This window comes from Symphalangus syndactylus, chromosome 23, assembly GCF_028878055.3.
Source record: "Symphalangus syndactylus isolate Jambi chromosome 23, NHGRI_mSymSyn1-v2.1_pri, whole genome shotgun sequence".
Classification (NCBI taxonomy): Eukaryota; Metazoa; Chordata; class Mammalia; order Primates; family Hylobatidae; genus Symphalangus; species Symphalangus syndactylus.
In genome coordinates this window covers 42,549,398-42,568,197 of record NC_072445.2, presented here as the reverse complement: position 1 = coordinate 42,568,197, position 18,800 = coordinate 42,549,398, and the positions used below count along the sequence as shown (strand labels likewise).

The window sequence follows — 18,800 nt, the reverse complement described above, 5'->3', positions numbered from 1 at the left end:
ATAATTTCTGACTTTGTCCCAGAGCACCTTAAAGGCAATCAGCTCTAGCAAAATCTAGAAACCTCCTAACATAAACTTGTCAGCATGGCCCAATCGCCCATCCTTATGAAATCAGAATTTATTGGCCGGGTGCAGCGGGTCACGCCTGTAATCCCAGCACTTTGGGAGGCCAAGGTGGGAGGGTCATCTGAGGTCAGGAGTTCGAGACCAGCGTGGCCAACATGGTGAAACCCCGTCTCTACTATAAATACAAAAATTAGCCAGGCATGGTGGTGGGTGCCTGTAATCCCAACTACTTGGAAGACTGAGGCAAGAGCATCACTTGAACCCGGGAGGTGGAGGTTGCAGTGAGCAGAGATTGCACCAATGCCCTCCAGCCTGGGCAACACAGCAAGACCCTGCCTCAAAAAAAAATAAAAATAAATAAAAATAAATCAGAATTTATCAATATGAATCTAAGGCCATAACACCATTACAAAATAAGTGTTTCCTTCCATCCCACTCACACACTTTGTCTAAACATGAACCTACAAAACAAACTTAACATCAACTTCCAACCTAACCACTCTGGATCAGCTTAACAAACTTCATATGCTACTGACCTGTCCCCTGCATTCGAATTCTAAGCCTACCCCCTTGAATTCACTTCCCTTCACTGGCCTAGTCTATTTCAAAGAAACCATCTCCCATCCTGAAGTTGTCCTACAATCTTAACATGCTAATGAAATACAATAAGACACAAAATATAAGATCAAATGTTTTAATAGTAGAATCAACAGATTTAAAATTATATTTTAATAAATATGACAAATATAACAGGAAAAATTAAAGAATTATAAAAGCTGTACACATTCTTAATTGAAAATATACATATAGGCAATTTATATAGAAAATTGCTGTTTCACTCATAACTTTTCATACTTCCATAACTGTAACTTGACAAAGTTTAAAGTGAAATAGCAAATTCCTCACACTCAATGCTTATATGCATACTTTGAACAAATACCTATCAATATTTAAAGCTTTTAATGTGATAAGTGAGCTTGCTTCTTGCTTGTTAATTTGTCTAATCTAGGTTGGATTGATGACAATGCTACCCTCAGGGGATAATGTATATTTAAACTGTTTCTATGTTTTGTTTTAATAACACTTAAAGTAGAGAATCCGGTCTCACAGAGGTATGTTGAGGGGAAAAGAAGAAGCGATTTTAAAGCAATCTCGGCAAGCTCAGGATATTCACTTTTAGCTTTTATCCAAAATGAAGGAAGTGATGCTGTATTTTCAAAACTGATTTTCAATCCTTCATTGGTAGCCAGCTTCAACAACTTATCCTGTAGAGTTACAGTTAAATTTAAGTTATCTTTTGATGAAAGAAATGGATTTTGGATCCACAAATTTCCTATGCGTGGATCTTCTTTTGATGGAAAATAAAATTCAAAACATTCTAACAAATTTGTAAGATGTTCACTGATAACTTTTCGCAGATGTGCAATATCAAGATCATTACCTCCTTCATTGATAATTGTTGTTAAATTATGAAACATGTCATAACAATCTGTAGAAATTCTGTTTTTCCAAGCTTCTAACTTCTGTTTTTGTACTTCAACTTTATCTGCCATTGAAAAATAAGTTGCATTCTTCCCTTGCATAGAAGCATTAAGATCATTAAAAATACTGAAGATATCAGACAAATAAGCAAGTCTGGCTGTCCAATTCACATCTTTAAAAAGTTGGGACCAAATGGGTTTCTTGCCTTGCAGAAACACTAAGAGTTCATTTCGTATTTCAAACATTCTTGACAGAACTTTTCCCCGTGACAACCACCGTATCTCAGCATGCAGTAACAGTTGCTTATGATCAGCTTCCATATTATCACATAATAAAGAGAATAATCTTGAATTCAATGCATTAGATTTTATATAATTCACAATTTTTACTATATCATTCAGTACACTATTTAGTTCAGCTGATATTTTTTTCATAGCAAGACTTTCTCGATGAATGAAGCAATGTGTTGTTTTACATTCTGGTGCAAGTTCCTTAATCTGGGTTACCACTTCAGAATGTTTTCCTGTCATTGAAGCTGCACCATCAGAACATACTCCTACACAAAATTTAAATTCCAAACCACATTTGTTAACAATATAATTCTTCACAGCTTCATATAATTCTGAGCTAGTTGTGTTTGTAGGCAAAGACGCTGAAAAAAAGAACTCTTCCTTTATATCATCATCATGTTCAAACCTCACATACACTAAAAGAATTATCATGTTAGCAATATCTCTGCATTCATCAAGTTGCAATGAAAAATACTTTGCTAGTTTTATTTGTTCTATGAGTTGATCTTCCATATCATTAGCCAGTTCCTGAATACGTCGAGCTATGGTGTCATTGGAAAGTGGTACCTGAGCTACCTTCTTTGCTGCAGATTCACCCAACATTTCCAAGCAAACTTCTTTGATGCAGTCTTTCACCAGTGTCTCAGCAATTGTGTATGGTGTTTTAGACTTAGCAACCGGAAGTGCTACTTTATACGAAGCCCTCAAAGCACTAATGTTTATATGAGAAACGTTGAACACCTGCTTTGGTTGGCTTTTCAATTCACTACTTTTTCTTTCAAAGAATTCTTTTGGTTGTGAACTTATTTCTTTATGTTTTGAATATAAATGTCGCTTAAGCTTTGATGGTTTCATTGCTTCATTAGCCAGTACATCTCCACAAATAATACACTGTGGTTTTAGTACTTCACCATCAATTACAGCTACAAAACCAAACTCAATATATGAAGGATCATATTTCCGAGTGAAACTAGCATGAACTCTTTTGGTTCTCCCTTCTTCAGGATAACTTCTATTGTTAACATTTCTTTTATTACTACTACCGTGTTCAGAAAAGGCATGTCTTTTCTTGACAAAAAAGTCCAGTGAAGCTTGTTTCGCCATCTGAAATTAGGAATAAAAGTAAATAATATGAATTTTACTTTCTTCCTTTAGCTAACAATGTTAAACCACAAGTTAAAAACTAGACTTGATTAAAATAAAAAATTATTTTAAAGTTAAGTTATAAAAATAAATAAATGCCTATATTTTCTCAGAGTTTTATACATCTTTGGGTTATGGCTGATAAACGAAGCATAAAGTATCACAGGTTGTAATGGGGACCTATGTGTAACTGCCACCACAAGTGACTCACCTTGAGAGTTTAACAATATCTAAATTGGTCTATATTCTATTCAGTAAGATGAGTCCATTAATCATGTGCTTGGATGTTGCAGTAATGTCAATTGTTATAAAGGTTTCTAAATACTTATGCTTAATTTTTATACTTATTTCCTTATGGACTAGAATTTTTATACCAGTACTGGTCTACTGATCATACTTTGAGTACCACTAGTTTAAGTCATGAGTAACCTCCATATTTCAAAACATTAACCCCACCTCATAAAGCCTACTGATTTTAAATTTTTTTTGGTTCTATTTCATGCTTTCCATTTAAATTCCCAAACTGAAGTCTTTCCCAACACAAACCCATATCTTCCAAGCAAATTTATCATCCTCTACCCCTACAAATACTTCACTTGACATGTCCTTTCTTAGCTTACCCCCAACCCAAACTCACATGATTGAAACAGAGAAACACTAAATTCATCTGTTACCAAATTCATTCTCTGTAGAAACATACCAGCATACACACTACTTATTCCCTCAATATTAGCTTTCTCATTCCCCCAAAAAATGTGTGACATCAAAAAGGAGTAAAAGAGATACTGTTCATCACCCCCAGAATAATAAAAAAGGCAGCATTCAAGGTTACAACTTTACAACTTCCAACTTGGAAAAAAAGAGAGGAAGCATTAAAAGTAATTAGGCCTTCTTTGGGGAAAATATATCCAAGGTAATAAAAATGTGCTTTCATATACCTTGTAACACAACACTTATTCACAGTAAAGTGTAATGAGATTCTTCCCCTGCTTTCATCTATGGCAGATATTCAATCTTACCCAATCTCCTGCTTTGTCTGGTGAAAATGGTGTCCCTGATGGCTTTAGCATTTTGGAAGGTTGAGCAGGCAAACTTCTTTGAATCTCATCATGTTTCCTTTTCATTGTGCTGGTTTCACAGCAAAGGCTACAAGTTATTTGCCGACCACAGCCCTCAGTCCCATGTTGAGAGGGCACTCCACAAATTGCATGGATATTTCCATCACATGATATACAACTATTAACACCTGTGCATTCTTTTTCACAAACTACACAGGATAAAAATCTTAGTCTGCTCTCAGGAGGGCTTTTTTCAGCCACCTTAGGAGTGACAGAAAGATTCTCTTCAATATCACTACTATCTGTTCCAGTCTCAATGTTTTCTTCATACTGGGCCCTTAAAGTATTTTCTAACTCTTTGTCAACTTGATCTAATTCATTTTCTGTATGCAAGCTGGCAACAAGTTCTTCAGTTAACTGAGAATGGGACAAGCCCAGTTTAGCTTCAGAGCTAAATGCACTTTCACATGGAGTCTGTTGCATGCTTCTGTGATAGGGCTGATTTTGGGACATCTGGATGAACCACAAAAACTCAGCCCAGTGTGATGAGTTGTTAGTTTGCATCCAGGAGAAAATCCTCTTTCGGATATCCTCAGTTTGTTCTGCAGAACTCTGGCTTTGGCAGGTCTGAGACTTCCCATGGACAATTTTCAATTCTGGCCAAATATTACTGAGTTCACTGACAACCTGGCTTGAAAATTCCCTTCCATTGTCAGATTGTAGGACACTGGGTGCTCCAATAATTGTAAATATATCTAAAAGAGCATGTGCAACTTCCGTAGGCCTTTTAGACTTTAATGACCGCAAAAAACTTAACTTTGTACGGAGATCTTGATAATGCATAATAAATTTATACTCCCCATCAGGATTCAACTGCATGTCTATAAGATCTACTTGGCATCTTGAACTAACTTCCTTAATTGGTTTTGATGTTAGAACTTTCTTGAGTTTTGAATTTTTCTGTTGGCATGGTTTACAGAGGGTCAGATACAGCATTATAACTTCTTTTGTGATGTTCTTGTATTTCGCTTGTAACTCTTTCTCCATGCGAGTACGTCCACCATGTCCAATGCTGAGATGTGTATTATGCAGAATGTCAAATAAGTCCTCACTGTGTAAGTAATACCGTATTTTTTCTGTTTCCCCATTTACAGCCTCAATTAGCTTCTCATTTCCTTGTACAAGGATAACATCAAATCTAGCCAAGCGACGGTAGTCAACTGATTCCTTTTTCGCCTTAGCTTTAGCTTCTTTCACTTCCTTTATCAACTGACAGTACTTTGCTTTAGAAAATATCTTAGTATTATTACTTTTGTTTTCCAGTAACATTGCTAAGCTTCTGAAGAACTTTTTTCTCATGTTTTCTGGTTCAATTTCTGCTTCATTAGTATCTAAGCTACTGAGGTTATCATCACCCATGCTTTGAGACATCATGGAAAACCACAAAAATGACCCTAAAAACAACGGAAAAAAATCAATTAGAATATTCAGGAATATAATTTAAAATACATATATTGCCAAAGGAGCCAGTAGTGCTTGAGGTAGAAGCAGGGAATATGGACACACAAAAGGGGATACCATTTTCTTTCTTTTCTGAGACAGAGTCTCACTCTGTTGCCCATGCTAGAGTGCAGTGGCACAATCTCAGCTCACTGCAACTTCTGCCCCCTAGATTCAATCAATTCTGCTATCTCAGCCTCTCAAGTAGCTGGGACTACAGGTGCACACCATGACACTTGACTAATGTTTTTATTTTTAGTAGAGATGGGGTTTCACCATGTTGGCCAGACTGGTCTTGAACTCCTGGTCTCAAGCAATCTGCCTGCCAGCCTCAGCCTCCCAAAGTGCTGGGATTACAGGCGTGAGTTACTGCACCAGACCGGGGGATACCATTTTGATTAAGGAATCCAACCTTAGTGGAATGAAGAGCATAAATGAAACTCCAGCCAGTAACAAAAAGTTTCATACAATAAAGAGTAGAAAGCCAGGACATGACTTTCCAGAGCAGTTTTCAGGATTGAAGCACTGTTTTATGTAAAATAGGATGCAAATTCACGTTTATTTGTTTGTTTACTATGCAAAGACTTTTTTTTTTTTTTTTTTTGTATTTTTAGTAGAGACGGGGTTTCACCATGTTAGCCAAGATGGTCTCGATCTCCTGACCTCGTGATCCACCCGCCTTGGCCTCCTAAAGTGCTGGGATTACAGGCGTGAGCCACCGTGCCCGGGCCCAGACTTTTTTTTTTGGAGGAAGCTCAGCAAGACAATAATAGATTTTTTTAAAAATCTCCACACTACACATTTTCTCTTTTATTCAGTCAGGTTAGCTATTATATCAACATTTGAGGAGTAAGTTCCAACCTAATATATTCATATCAGCTCCCTTTCAGGGCTATTAACTACAAACTCAATACAAATAGCTTCATTACTAATTTTAATAAGAGTAGCTATTATATCAACATTTGAGGAGTAAGTTCCAACCTAATATATTCATATCAGCTCCCTTTCAGGGCTATTAACTACAAACTTAATACAAATAGCTTCATTACTAATTTTAATAAGAGTAGTGGATGAGTCAAAATCCGTGAAAAATTTCTGACTTAATAAAGCTTATTAAAAGAAATTTCTAGAATACTCATAATAACAGAAACACTAAGAATACTTCAAATTTGGCTAAGCGTTAAGAAAAAAACTATTTTGGAAAAAATAAAAACAAATAATTTAGAATTAGCACAACATCTCTAGATAGTTTTATAGTTGCTTAGAAAAATACTTTCACTCAAGTCAACATCATTTATACTATCAATTTGCATACCAAATAGTGAGACAGAGCAGGGACCCCTCTTAGGGGCCTGTCAGCCACCCTTAACCCCAAGCATGGTAATAACAGAAAATCTTGAGTTCCTTCAAGGGAAATTCCAGGCATCTAACTATCTCTAAGAAGTAAATGAGCAACTTGATAAACAAGAAGGTAATACCTTAAAACAACATCCAAAAAAGTTAGTCATGAGATGTTCCCTATATTAGCTAAAGATAGCATCTTAACATATATCCCTAAGTTGTTTTTCAGAAACCCATACCTCCACCAAATGGATCCACTGGTCTGAAGACCTCAGATAATGGGGAACTGAGGACTAAACTCCAACTGCTGCTTTGTTCTAAAGTTCTTCCTGTGCAGCCTGGAAGAAGTCACACCCACAAGCCAGAACTAACCTTCTTTTCTGCTGATCCCAAATTTTTAGACAAAGCTTTGCCTCCTTAACCAATTGCAAATCAGAAAATCTTTGAATCTACCTATGACCTGTAAGCCCCTTCTTTGAGATGTCCATCCTACCTTTTTAGGTCAAACAAATGTACAGTGTCCACGTATTGATTTATGACCTTGCTTGTAACCTCTGACTCCTTTCTTTTAAAAAACCTTTACTTGCAAACCATCGGGGAGACTGGGTCTTAATTTTGAGGGGCCCAATTCTCCTTGCTTGACATTCTGCAAATAAATGCCCTCCTTTCTCCCGCTGATGTGGATGTTTGGCTTTCGTGTGCCAGGCAAGTGAACCCCAGTTTGGTTCTGTAGCAGTAGTGAACTAGTAAATTTAAATCATCTAAAATGTTTATATTTTCTAAAACTAGGTTAAAATTAATGATATGTTACTGTGTGGTTTGGCCTCATTTAACTCTCAATTGTTCCCGTAAGGCTTCTTTGATCATTGAGTTTAAACTCACTGTGAGTTTTCCTTTCCTGAAAATCATAATCTATTTACAACACAAGTTAGCACTATAGCACTTTCTTCTTTAACTGTTTGATAGGTGGATGCAACAAGACTGTAAGTTTCTAAAGAAACAGAGATCACTTATTTCTCTAAATCTTTCACATTATCTAACACGTTACTACATCGAGTGTTCAATAGAAAATTGTTAATTAACTTTATAATAAAATAACAATAATGGTAAGTGCTATCTCAAAATGTGACTGAAAAAGACCATCGTATGGATAGCATTTCTTTCCATGCTGATCCATTTTGTGCCATGCTATAGAACTAGAAGCAGAGAAGGAAAACAAACAAGAATGAATTAGAAGAAGAAATACAGGGCAATGTCAAGAGAATCAGGAAAATATGAGCCCCAGAAGTTTGTAGAATCAATATTAATGTCTAAGAAAACTGTTAGGGCTGTAAGAGGAGAAAAACATTGTATCCAGTTTACCTAATCCTTTTTAAATGGAAAAGATAGCTGTTCCAGAACCAGGCCAGACTCCGCCTCTACACATAGACTTAGAACACTAATAACAGACCTTAGAACACTAATAAACATAGACTTCAGAAATTCCATATTCTAAGGTAGAATTTCCAAATAGTATACACAGTCATTATGTGACAAAAACTGTAATCAGAGGCTACAGCAATGGGACCCATGACTACACTGACAAGTGCTCAGTATTTACATACAGAGGTATCTGATTTATCCACAGGCACTTACTAACTTCATTACAAAGTATCCATGAAAAATCTTATGTTCAAGTATTTTTGACATTATTACCTGACTGTTTTAATTCAACTCCCTTAATAACATTACACTATACTGGTTGACTTTTCCTTCAACTATTAATACATTCAGTAGAAGCTGAAATGGAATGAGGTTTGATAATTTTCAATACTAGACCCTTTACTCTTCCAAGTCTCACCTTCTTTCTTAGAACTAAATTATTCTCACCATTATCTTGAAGTGGGTGTAGCTCTGGAGATTCACATTCCATTCTATCTTCTATAGACTGAAGCTGGGTGCCTAAAGACTCCTTTGCAGAATCCAGAGGGGTCATTTCTTCTATAGAAACTTCCTGCCCATATGTGCCCTGTGAGACCTGTGGACAAATAAGTGCATTTGGTAAACAATATAAATAATTGTGGTTTGTCATAGCTAAACTTGTATTCTTCCACTAAAATAGAATGTAAGAAGAAAAAAAATCAGTCTTTACTGAATTCTTAAGCACAAGATAAAACATGAAGAGAAATGAAAAATGCTGGGACTAATAAAGCCAGAGCCATACAACAGAAACTGATATCTCTATAGCACAGGAGTTAAAACACATCCCTTTGGTTTCTGTTTCTGGGAATAACAATGAAAGCATGTTAAAGAAATATCTCCTAAACTGTGATGACTGAAAAAAATTGTAAATGAGTTTCAGTGTGGTTAATTAAAAGTAAATACTGGGCCGGGCACAGTGGCTCATGCCTGTAATCCCAGCACTTTGGGAGGCCAAGGCAGGTGGATCACCTGAGGTCAGGAGTTTGAGACCAGCCTGGTCAACATGGCGAAATCCTGTCTCTACTATTAATAATGCAGATTCACCAGGCCTAAGAAAACGTTCAAATTGTTAAAGGATTACAGAGTTATTAATGGTTACACTCATCCTGCTACATCAAGTTGGAAAATGTCCATGGATAGTGAATCCCAAAATTGCACATAAACCAGAATATTCTAAAAGGGAATATCCAATGACATAGGAGGAGATGAAAGCCTACATATTATTAGAATATCATGTTGGGATTTAAGATTCTGTGTCATGCTCCTTTTCTCCAACTTGGATACCACATTATAAATTTATTCTTGCAGGGCATGGTGGCTCACACCTGTAATCCTAGCATTTTGGGACTAATAAATAGGAGGCCGAGGTGGATGGATCATCTGAGGTCAGGAGTTCGGGACCAGCTTAGCCAACATAGTGAAACCCCATCTCTACTAAAAACACAAAAATTAGCCAGGTGTGGTGGTGCACACCTGTAGTCCCAGCTACTTAGGAGGCTGAGGCAGGAGGATCACTTGAACTCAGGAGGCAGAGGTTGCAGTGAGTCAAGATCATGCCACTGCACGACAAAGTGAGACTCCGTCTTAAAAAAAAAAAAAATTCTTAAACTGTGCAAAGCACATTTGAAAAAATCAATTTTCTCAAAATTCATAAAATGGTTAAGCCAGTTCCCTTTGGTATGTTTTTCCCTTCTCTGAGCTTAATAAGGTATCTTATGTAAATTGCTTTGTATAATATAATAGCATGAATTTCAATTCGTCTCAATCTTGGCATAACTGCCAGAAACAGAATCTGTGAAAGAGGGCCACCTGCTGTTTATAATTAAACAATGTATCAATTCTGTAATGTTAGTACACACAATCCCAGCTTTTGGAGCAACTAAGAAACAAAATACGGATATGGTTCATTGTGCTGAATTATTCACTGACTCTCCCCCACCCCCCCACACCCTCTAAGCACAAACACAAGTCTAGCCTCTTGATTCCTCTACTTTTCCACCAGCTGGACTAGACCAAAATGGGTGGGCCTGGTCTTAGAACTGGGAGGAACTCCACTTCTGCCTCTACCACAGAAGTTTGAAGAGTACCTTGGGGGACGGTAATAAATTACAAAACTGAAGTTACTTCAAACTGGTCACAACAGTCATTAGTCTTTCAGTATTCAATTCCTGGGTTTGATTTTTTTTTTTAATACTGGAAAGAGGTTGCATACAGTAGCTGACACCTATAATTTCAGCACTTTGGGAGGCCAATGTGGGAGGATTGCTTGAGCTCAGGAGTTTGAGACCAGCCTGGGCAACATAGTGAAACCTCATCACTGCCCAAAATACAAAAAATTAGCCAGGAGTGGTAGCACATACCTGTGGTCCCAGCTACTCAGGAGGCTGAGGAGGGTGGATTGCTTGAGCCTGGGAGGCGGAGGTTGCAGTGAGCCAAGATCGTGCCACTGCACTCCAGCCTGGGTGACAGAGTGAGATTCCATCTCAAATAAATAAATAAATAAATAAATAAAAATGCTGGAAAGAAACTTTTGGTTGTAATATGGTAAGAGTAAATATTGCTGTGTTCATTAGAAATACACATATTTCCAATAAGTTAGAACACCTAACTTATAGTGGCACAAACAAATAGGGGTTTATTTTTGTTACATAACAAGAAGTCTAGAAGAAGGTAGTTGCTGGCACCAACTCATTTATCTAACAGTTTTGTCAGGGGCCCTAGCTGTCTTCATATTTCTGCTCTGTCACTTTTAACACTAGCATTTGGCCTCATGCTTACCATCACTTAATGGTCACAAGATGGCCAGATATCACATTAATGTTCAAGACTGGAAGTGGGAAAAGGTGAAACTAAACTCATCTCCCCTATTTTATCAGGAAAATAAAAGCTTCCCCAGGAACCTCCTCCCCAAAATATGCTTATTTCTCCCTGGCCAGAATTCTGCTGCATAGTTAACTCTAGAACAAGGATGCCTGGAAAAGAATTTAATTAGATATACTGCCAGTATGAACAAAACCAACATTTTGTCGGGAAGAAAGAAGGGTAGAATAGACACTGGGTTGGCAGCTAAAAGTGTCTGCCACAGTGGTATTTCCCCTGTGGGGGAAATCACACAAAAACAAGAAAAATGAGAAACATTTATACAAACTTGATATCCAACAAGACTAAGAGATATTTATAACTCTGACCACATTAAAAAAAACTATCAAACATGATCAGCGTATAACCTGAACAATACCCAAGGAACTGACCAAACACCAAGTCCTACCAGAAGTTACATTTTTCAACAAAGCTAGAAGGGGAAATTTTAAAGCAAGCTTGTCCACCCTGCAGCCTGCGGGCCACATGCAGCCCAGGACGGTTCTGAATGTGGCCCAACACAATTTTGTAAACTTTCTTAAAACATTGTAAGATTGTTTTGTGATTTTTTTTTAAGCTCATCAGCAATCGTTAGTGTTAGTGTATTTTAGTGTCGCCCAAGACAATTATTCTTCCAATGTGGCCCAGGGAAGCCAAAAGATTGGATACCCCTATTCTAAAGTAACAGGCATATCTTAAGGGGAAAAAAACCCCACAGTATTTGTTATTTAAAGCAAAGGGAAAAGGGTGTGCTGACTAGACGTGAGAAACTGCTTATATAGGCATTTGTGCTGCAACGTAATATATGAATGTATTTTTAAAAAACATGCTTTCTGTAAAACTGCAGAAAAGTGACAAGATTTATGGGGAAAATATGGTTAAAGGGTGGACTATTTTAACACCTACACAACTTTGTCACCAGAGCACTATTGAAACAGTAACAACTCCCAGCCGGCGTGTGGTGGCTCATGCCTGTACTCCCAGCACTTTGGGAGGCTGAGGCAGGCGGATCACAAGGTCAAGAGATCGAGACCATCCTGGCCAACATGGTGAAGCCATGTCTCTACTAAAAATACAAAAATTAGCTGGGCGTGGTGGCACGTGCCTGTAAATCCTAGCTACTTAGGAAGCTGAGGCAGGGGAATCGCTTGAACCAGGGAGGCAGAGGCTGCAGTGAGCCAAGATCCCGCCACTGCACTCCTGCCTGGGGACAGAGTGACACTCCGTCTCAAAAAATAAAAATAAAATAAAATAAAATAAACACTATAACAACTCTAGTAAAAATATAAGACATTAATAAATCTTACTTTAAGTATAGGATTTTACCTTAGAAAGGTGATGTTATCTTGTTAGAAACAAGTGTGAGGAAAGGGCGAGGCAAGGTTGGAAGGATATAATCATCAAAAATTCACAGGTGGGCCGGGCACGGTGGCTTACGCCTGTAATCCCAGCACTTTGGGAGGCCGAGGTGGGTGGATCATGAGGTCAGGAGATTGAGACCATCCTGGCTAACAGGATGAAAGCTCGTCTCTACTAAAAATACAAAAATTAGCCAGGCATGGTGGCGGGCACCTGTAGTCCCAGCTACTCGGGAGGCTGAGGCAGGAGAATGGTTGAACCCCGGAGGCAGAGCTTGCAGTGAGCCGAGATCGGGCCACTGCACTGCAGCCCGGGGGACAGAGCAAGACTCTGTCTCAAAACAAACAAACAAACAAACAACAACAACAACAAAAATTCAAAGGTGGAAAGACATAATCATCAAAAGTCCAAGTGAAGAGGCTTAAACATTTGATGTTATATCCTTCCACCCTTGGATATAGTGATACTACAAGAAACATGATGTGGGTTCCGGTTCATCATCTTGTTTTTATTTATTTGACACCGGCTTATAAAAAGATACCCAGTGTTTGCTGTTTTAACACTTTCCTTCTTTCATAAAGAAGCTGTTTTATATGGGTCCAAATAGGACTTTATGTCATGAAGTGAAATCATGCTGCATTCTGCATTGTAGTCACTACCTTTTATCCACTCCAACTGCTTCTCTATCATACTTGAAGCAGAAGATAACTGAGAAGTGAAAAGCTCTTGGGAGGCGGCTTGTAGCTTGCGGAACTGCATGTTCTTCTTCCTCCACACCTTCCATTTGTGCCTCAGCAACTAACTTGCAACTCTTCTGTAGAAAGATCCTGGGTGTCAAGATTACAGCAGCTCCGCATTATCCTCACAAGCAATTTCTTCAAATCCAACCCCCTTTGCAAGAGCAATACAGCTTGGGTTGGTTTTGGGGAGCTCTTCTGAAGGCTCAAAGGCTTTGGAATCATAAATTAAATCAGGGAGAATTGTATATCACACCCCATGCAAACAGGCTTTTGTGAAATCATTCCAGGCCTCTACAATAATATCAATAATAAGTTTAATGTTGAATCATTTACAGAATTCAAAAAATGTTAGGGCACTCTCACCCCCTGTATAGGCAATCAATATCTTGAATGTTTGCTTTAAAGAATAAGCTTTAAAGATTGCAATCACACCATGATCAAGGGGCTGCAGTAAAGAAGTTGTATTGAGAGGTAAAATGAGAACTGTGATATTTGAGGAAAGCTCAGTGACTACTGGAAGGTGGCTTGGTGTATCACTGAGAATTATAAGAATTTTAAAAGACAATTTTTTTTCTCTTGCAATGCTTTTTTTTTTAATTTACAAAAAAAAATCACCCAAAAGATCAGAAAATGTCTGCCCTGTCATCCAGTCTCTCTTGCTAGACCTATAGTAGGCACCAAGGCTAGTCTTTACAATTCATTTTAAAGCTTATAGATTGGCAGAATGATAACCACAGGCTTTAGCTTTAAAATTCCACTGGCATTTGCACCCAGCATCACCATCAGTTGATCCTTTGCAGCCTTAAACCCCACAGTGTGTTTCTAGAGTACTTCCAGTCCTGCTTACTCCATTGTGGATCCATGCACCCAAATTCTCCACATATCCCCTTGAGGGCATCTGCTTCCAATAGGGACTGGCTTCATAAAAACTAAAAATCTGAGCCAGGGAATGGCCTTCCTTATCAATCTAATTTCTTAATGCTGGGGAAAATGTCTTTGCAGCTTCTTCATCTGCACTTACTTTGTCTGCACAGACACTTTAACACTGTGGAAAGTACAGTAGTTCCTGAAGCCACTAAACCAGCCACTACTTCCACTAAATGAAGGCACTTCTGCGGGACTTTCATCTTTTTTTCTTAATGTCTCCATACATTGTGAAGGTATTTTCTTTAACTCTGAGAAAGACTGCATTGGATTGCTTCCTTGTCTGGAATTCAATCCACACACTAAACAAATGCTCCACTTCCTCCATTTCCTTATGCCTTGTTCCAGTAGATTTCCTAACACTGGCAGTTGTTCCAGCTAGATAATTTTCTTTTATTTTCCCCATCATTGTCTCTAATTGTACATACATTTACTCCTTTATGCCAGTCGCATGACCAATCTCACAGTTTCTTTTCTTTCAAAACACTGTATAGTTTCAAACTTGTCCTCAATTGTTAAAGCTTTTCTTCCTTTATACTCACTAGCAGAAATTTTATCACAAGCACACTTCCATGGCACTTACAAAACCTCTGCTTGCTCCTTTTCTGGAATACAAAAAAGTTTAGCAAAAAATACACAAAGATGGGAGGGAACAATGTAAATAAGCGCTTCCAAGACAGCCAGAGGAAGGATGTGGGGGCAAACGGGAGTTATGTACAGTACTGTATGTATTCAGGACTTGCTGTGCTCAGCTAAATCAGATACTCTGAATTCAGCTATTCCCACCTGGTGGCCCCAAACATCAACTTGCTGGGAAAACTCATACATGAGCCTACATAATTTCAGCATTATACTGACTCACTTCCGGCATACTGACCTCATTTTAAAAGATTTTGCATCCCAGAAACATGCGTTTTTAACAGATCACACTGTATACATAAAGGGTTCATATTCTGAAAGAGTTCAGATAAATGTATGAATAGTATCACTAAAAAATATAAGAATGTCTGGCAATATCCATCATGTTCTAAAATTACTGTCAAAGAAGGCAAATATACTCCTTTAGAAACAACTCCACTGTAATGGCAAAAAGCTTTTAAAATTCTTCTAAAAATAATTTTGAGCTCAAAACATTTTACATACCAACTCTAGATACTGAAAAGAACCAAGGAAATCATGCAATTAGTATTTCCATTGTACAGATGAAGACATTAATGTCCCAGAGAAGGTGTAATACGCCCAAGGTTACACAGCTAATTAGTGACAGAGCCTAGATAGCGTCAAAAGACAGTAATTTTTTTAAAAAAATTTACTATTGTATATTTCTTTAATCTCATAGTCACTACATAAAATATATTTTCTACTGGTAAAAAATAGATCAAGCTTTTCCATTTGGTTAAATCATTTAATTATTTGTATCATACACAAAGACTGTTATCTCATATGCACGCATCTATTCAACTACACCAGTGATCAAATAAGAAATAATGCCCCAAACCAGGGTTTGCAACCGCCAGTGCGAAATTACTCCCATTACTCCATTCTGGATCCATCCACAGAAGATGGCACCTCCAATTTCTCACCTGCTGTCTAGGTTCATCAAGCTCCCTCTCCAAATCTTCCAGCAAAGTCACCACCTCTTCTCCACTCTCAGGATTATGCTCCCGCACCCAAGACTGGAGCTCCTCAGGCAGGATGGTCAGGAACTGCTCCAGCACCAACAATTCCAGGATCTGCTCCTTGGTATGTACCTCTGGGTTCAGCCACTGACGGCAAAGTTCCCGCAGTTGACTGAGAGCCTCCCTGGGCCCAGGTGTCTCCTGATAGCAGAACTGCCTGAAGCGCTGACGAGAGAGTTCCCTGGTATAAGACAAATTCCTGGATAGGGCTGATTCCTGATCCCAAGTATGGTCTTCTTCCTTAACCTTTACTTTGATAATCTCCCCTTGTTCTTCTGGAGCCTGGCCAGCCAAGGCTGGGAAGACCCTAGAGACTGCTTCCATCCCGAGCTTAGACAGCTCAGGGAAAGGCTCTCTCCAGTTGGGGTCTAGGCAAATGGGTGATTTTACTTGAGCTCCTTTTTTGTTCTTGGTCAGGAAAGTTTTTTATATAAGAAAACACTCAACACAGGACAACTACAGACTCCGTTTAAAAGGACTTGTTTACGTGACAACACAGGGCAAGTTACTGGGGCAATTCCATTGAAAGTGAAGCCATCCTCTGAAAAGACCAGAAATAGTGAGCACAGAGCGACTCACTAAAGCTTCAGGGTCACAAAGTGAGCGGCAAGATACTTGCGAGACAGAAAACTGAGGTTATGAAGGATACTTTGGCCCTAAATAAAGCCTGGGTGTATGAGCCTAGGCAAGGAAACGAAGATCGGAGCAGCCTGGGCGAGGGCGGAGAGGGAGAGGGGCTCACAAGCTGCCTGGGGAAGAGGCCCGATTGTCGCCGCGCACATGCACCCTTCCCTCGGCCGCAGCTCCCACCTCTGAGGAGCTCAGACCCTGTCGAACCCAGACTAGTGGGTCGAGGGAAACACTCTACGGCTCAGGTGGCAGTTCCGCAGACACACCCGCAGCTGTGCCCGTAGGTTCCGGCCGGGCCCGGTGAGCCACGCTCACTTCCGGTCCGCTCTAGGATTCCAGGTGGTGCAGTCTTCTCACTGGTTGTGCAAACACCTACGGTACCAGTAATTCTAGGGAGGCAAGTACTCTGGAAACTACGGAGAATTAACTCCGGAATTACCTAGTTATCTGGCATCCCGGTGAAAAGAGTTTCACAGCGTGAGTAGTGTTGGAGTAGAGGCTGCTGGTCTGTGTTTTCCTGTCACCATGATAAACCACCGCTAGCACTCAGACCCGCGGTGCTCACCGCAGCAACCTGAAACAAAACGGAGAGGAGCATCCCTAAGGACTACCACGTCAGCGAATCTGTAGGCTCCTCCCCCGCCTTTCCTCGTTAATTTGGGGCCACTTTCACCTTTCCCTTTCACCCTAAATCAGACTTAAAAAGAAATGTAAGAGTTAGTCCATTGTTTCCATTTTACGGATTAGAAAACCAAGACTACCGAGAATGAGCCTCAGTTGTTTAGTCCCGGAGCACAGAGCCGTGACTAAACAACTGTGGGAAACTGGTCCCAGAAATCTAACAAAATCTGGACGGCTGATCAGCGCCTAGAGAATCACTGGAGTGGAGTAACCAGAACATTCCCTTCAAGCAGTCACTGGGATCCTCCATACCTCTGGTAGCGCAGAGATGCCCAAGGAATATTTGTTGAATTGCTGCCTGGTTCCCTTCTCCATTCTCTGTTTCCTTCTGCTGTGGTCCTCATGTTGATTTCTCGTATTTTGGCATTTCTGAGTAGAGAGGCTTTGAATAATCAGAACATTTCTTTCAGAAATCTCTAAATAAAAAAGAAATCTTACGCTTAGAGTCCGTGAATGGTCTTGAGTAACATGGTGTATAAAATTTTTGTCTGTGTGCCTGTGTCATCCAACCCTGAAAGGATCATATTCCCAGCCACTTTTAACGTGCTGAACTTATCTTTTGTGTTTCCCCCCTAACTATCCTTTGCAGTCAGGGATTCTACTACCTTTTTCTCATTCTGCAAGGCAGTGATCTCTGCCATGCTGAGCACAGTAGGCAGTTAACATGGAGTAAACATGACTTCTAATTCCTCTACTGACGAGCCTTACTCTTTTTTTGTTTTGTTTTGTAGATTTGCATTTGTTAATTACTACAACAGTGATAGACACTTATAAAAAAGTCAAATATTTAAAAAGTCAACATGGCAAAAAGTGAAGTTTCTTCATCCTCAGTTCCATTCCTCAGAAAAATTGATGCCAAGAGTTTGTTGTATGTACCTCCAACCTATTTTTAAAATGTATATATAAAATTGAGTACAATATTATTATGTACAAATATAACTGAGTCACAATTATAATTCATTATAATTTACAAAACTTAAATCATACTAGACTACAATTCACCAAGTTACTGGGCTTTTTTTGTTTGTTTTAAATTTAAATCCTCCCCCAGAAACTGCCAAGCCAACATGTGTTACATGTCTATCCCATTCTTTTTAGTGGCTGTAGAAGAGACTATTTTGACAAGATATTGCTAAAAGATCTGCACCCCAGAAGGATGTTTATCATGAGTCTTAACACACATGAGTGTGTTAAGATCCTTTCCTTGCGCTGTGCTTTCCAAGGCCTTGGGAAGAGGTTGCTCTATATGAAACATATTTTGTAAAATTTGCAAAAGTATGCAAGTATGGTGAAAATTAGTTAAGACACTTGCCTCTCCCTACTCCAGCCTATCCTCAGATACATCATACAGGCCTTAGAGTACCCATAATTTTATGTTGATAACAGCTATTCTTTTTCTTAAAGAGGACATTCTAAATTGTTAAGTTTCAGACCTCACAAATCTGCCCCGGTTGATTTCTGAAAGCTAATTTATGCTCCCAAGAAAAGCACAGGAAAGAGTGAACAGATCTCCCTGAATTTTATTTTGACAGTTACTCCTTCTTCAGCAACAAAGCGTCAGCTTTCCTGTCAGCGTGGTCTCACTGA

At 38.9% G+C, this 18,800-nt stretch overlaps 1 protein-coding gene across 2 annotated transcripts; it reads right to left on the bottom strand.

The window, feature by feature from the left end:
• Positions 1 to 746: 746 nt before the first annotated feature.
• SCAND3 (SCAN domain containing 3) lies at positions 747 to 17,503 on the bottom strand. Of its 2 annotated transcripts, XM_055262830.2 has the most exons (5): positions 17,466 to 17,503; positions 15,807 to 17,106; positions 8,750 to 8,897; positions 4,001 to 5,493; positions 747 to 2,942 (listed from the first exon to the last, which is right to left on the bottom strand). In XM_055262830.2, exons 2-5 carry the CDS (start codon positions 16,224 to 16,226, stop codon positions 1,026 to 1,028), a joined length of 3,978 nt encoding a protein of 1,325 aa, XP_055118805.2. In that variant the 5' UTR covers positions 16,227 to 17,106; positions 17,466 to 17,503; the 3' UTR covers positions 747 to 1,025. The 2 variants fall into 2 exon arrangements, with proteins under 2 accessions (XP_055118805.2, XP_063489327.1); XM_063633257.1 differs by lacking the exon at positions 17,466 to 17,503 and having other exon boundaries at positions 15,807 to 17,116.
• Positions 17,504 to 18,800: the final 1,297 nt, after the last annotated feature.

What these genes read in the sequence shown, in the direction of transcription:
- SCAND3 (XM_055262830.2), bottom strand. Translation starts at nt 16,226, where the DNA reads ATGGAAGCAGTCTCTAGGGTCTTCCCAGCCTTGGCTGGCCAGGCTCCA. An exon ending in TTGATGAACCTAGACAGCAG is followed by an intron (nt 8,898 to 15,806) that starts GTGAGAAATTGG and finishes ATTTGTCCACAG; the next exon opens with GTCTCACAGGGCACATATGG. An exon ending in CAGACAAAGCAGGAGATTGG is followed by an intron (nt 2,943 to 4,000) that starts GTAAGATTGAAT and finishes TCCTAATTTCAG; the next exon opens with ATGGCGAAACAAGCTTCACT.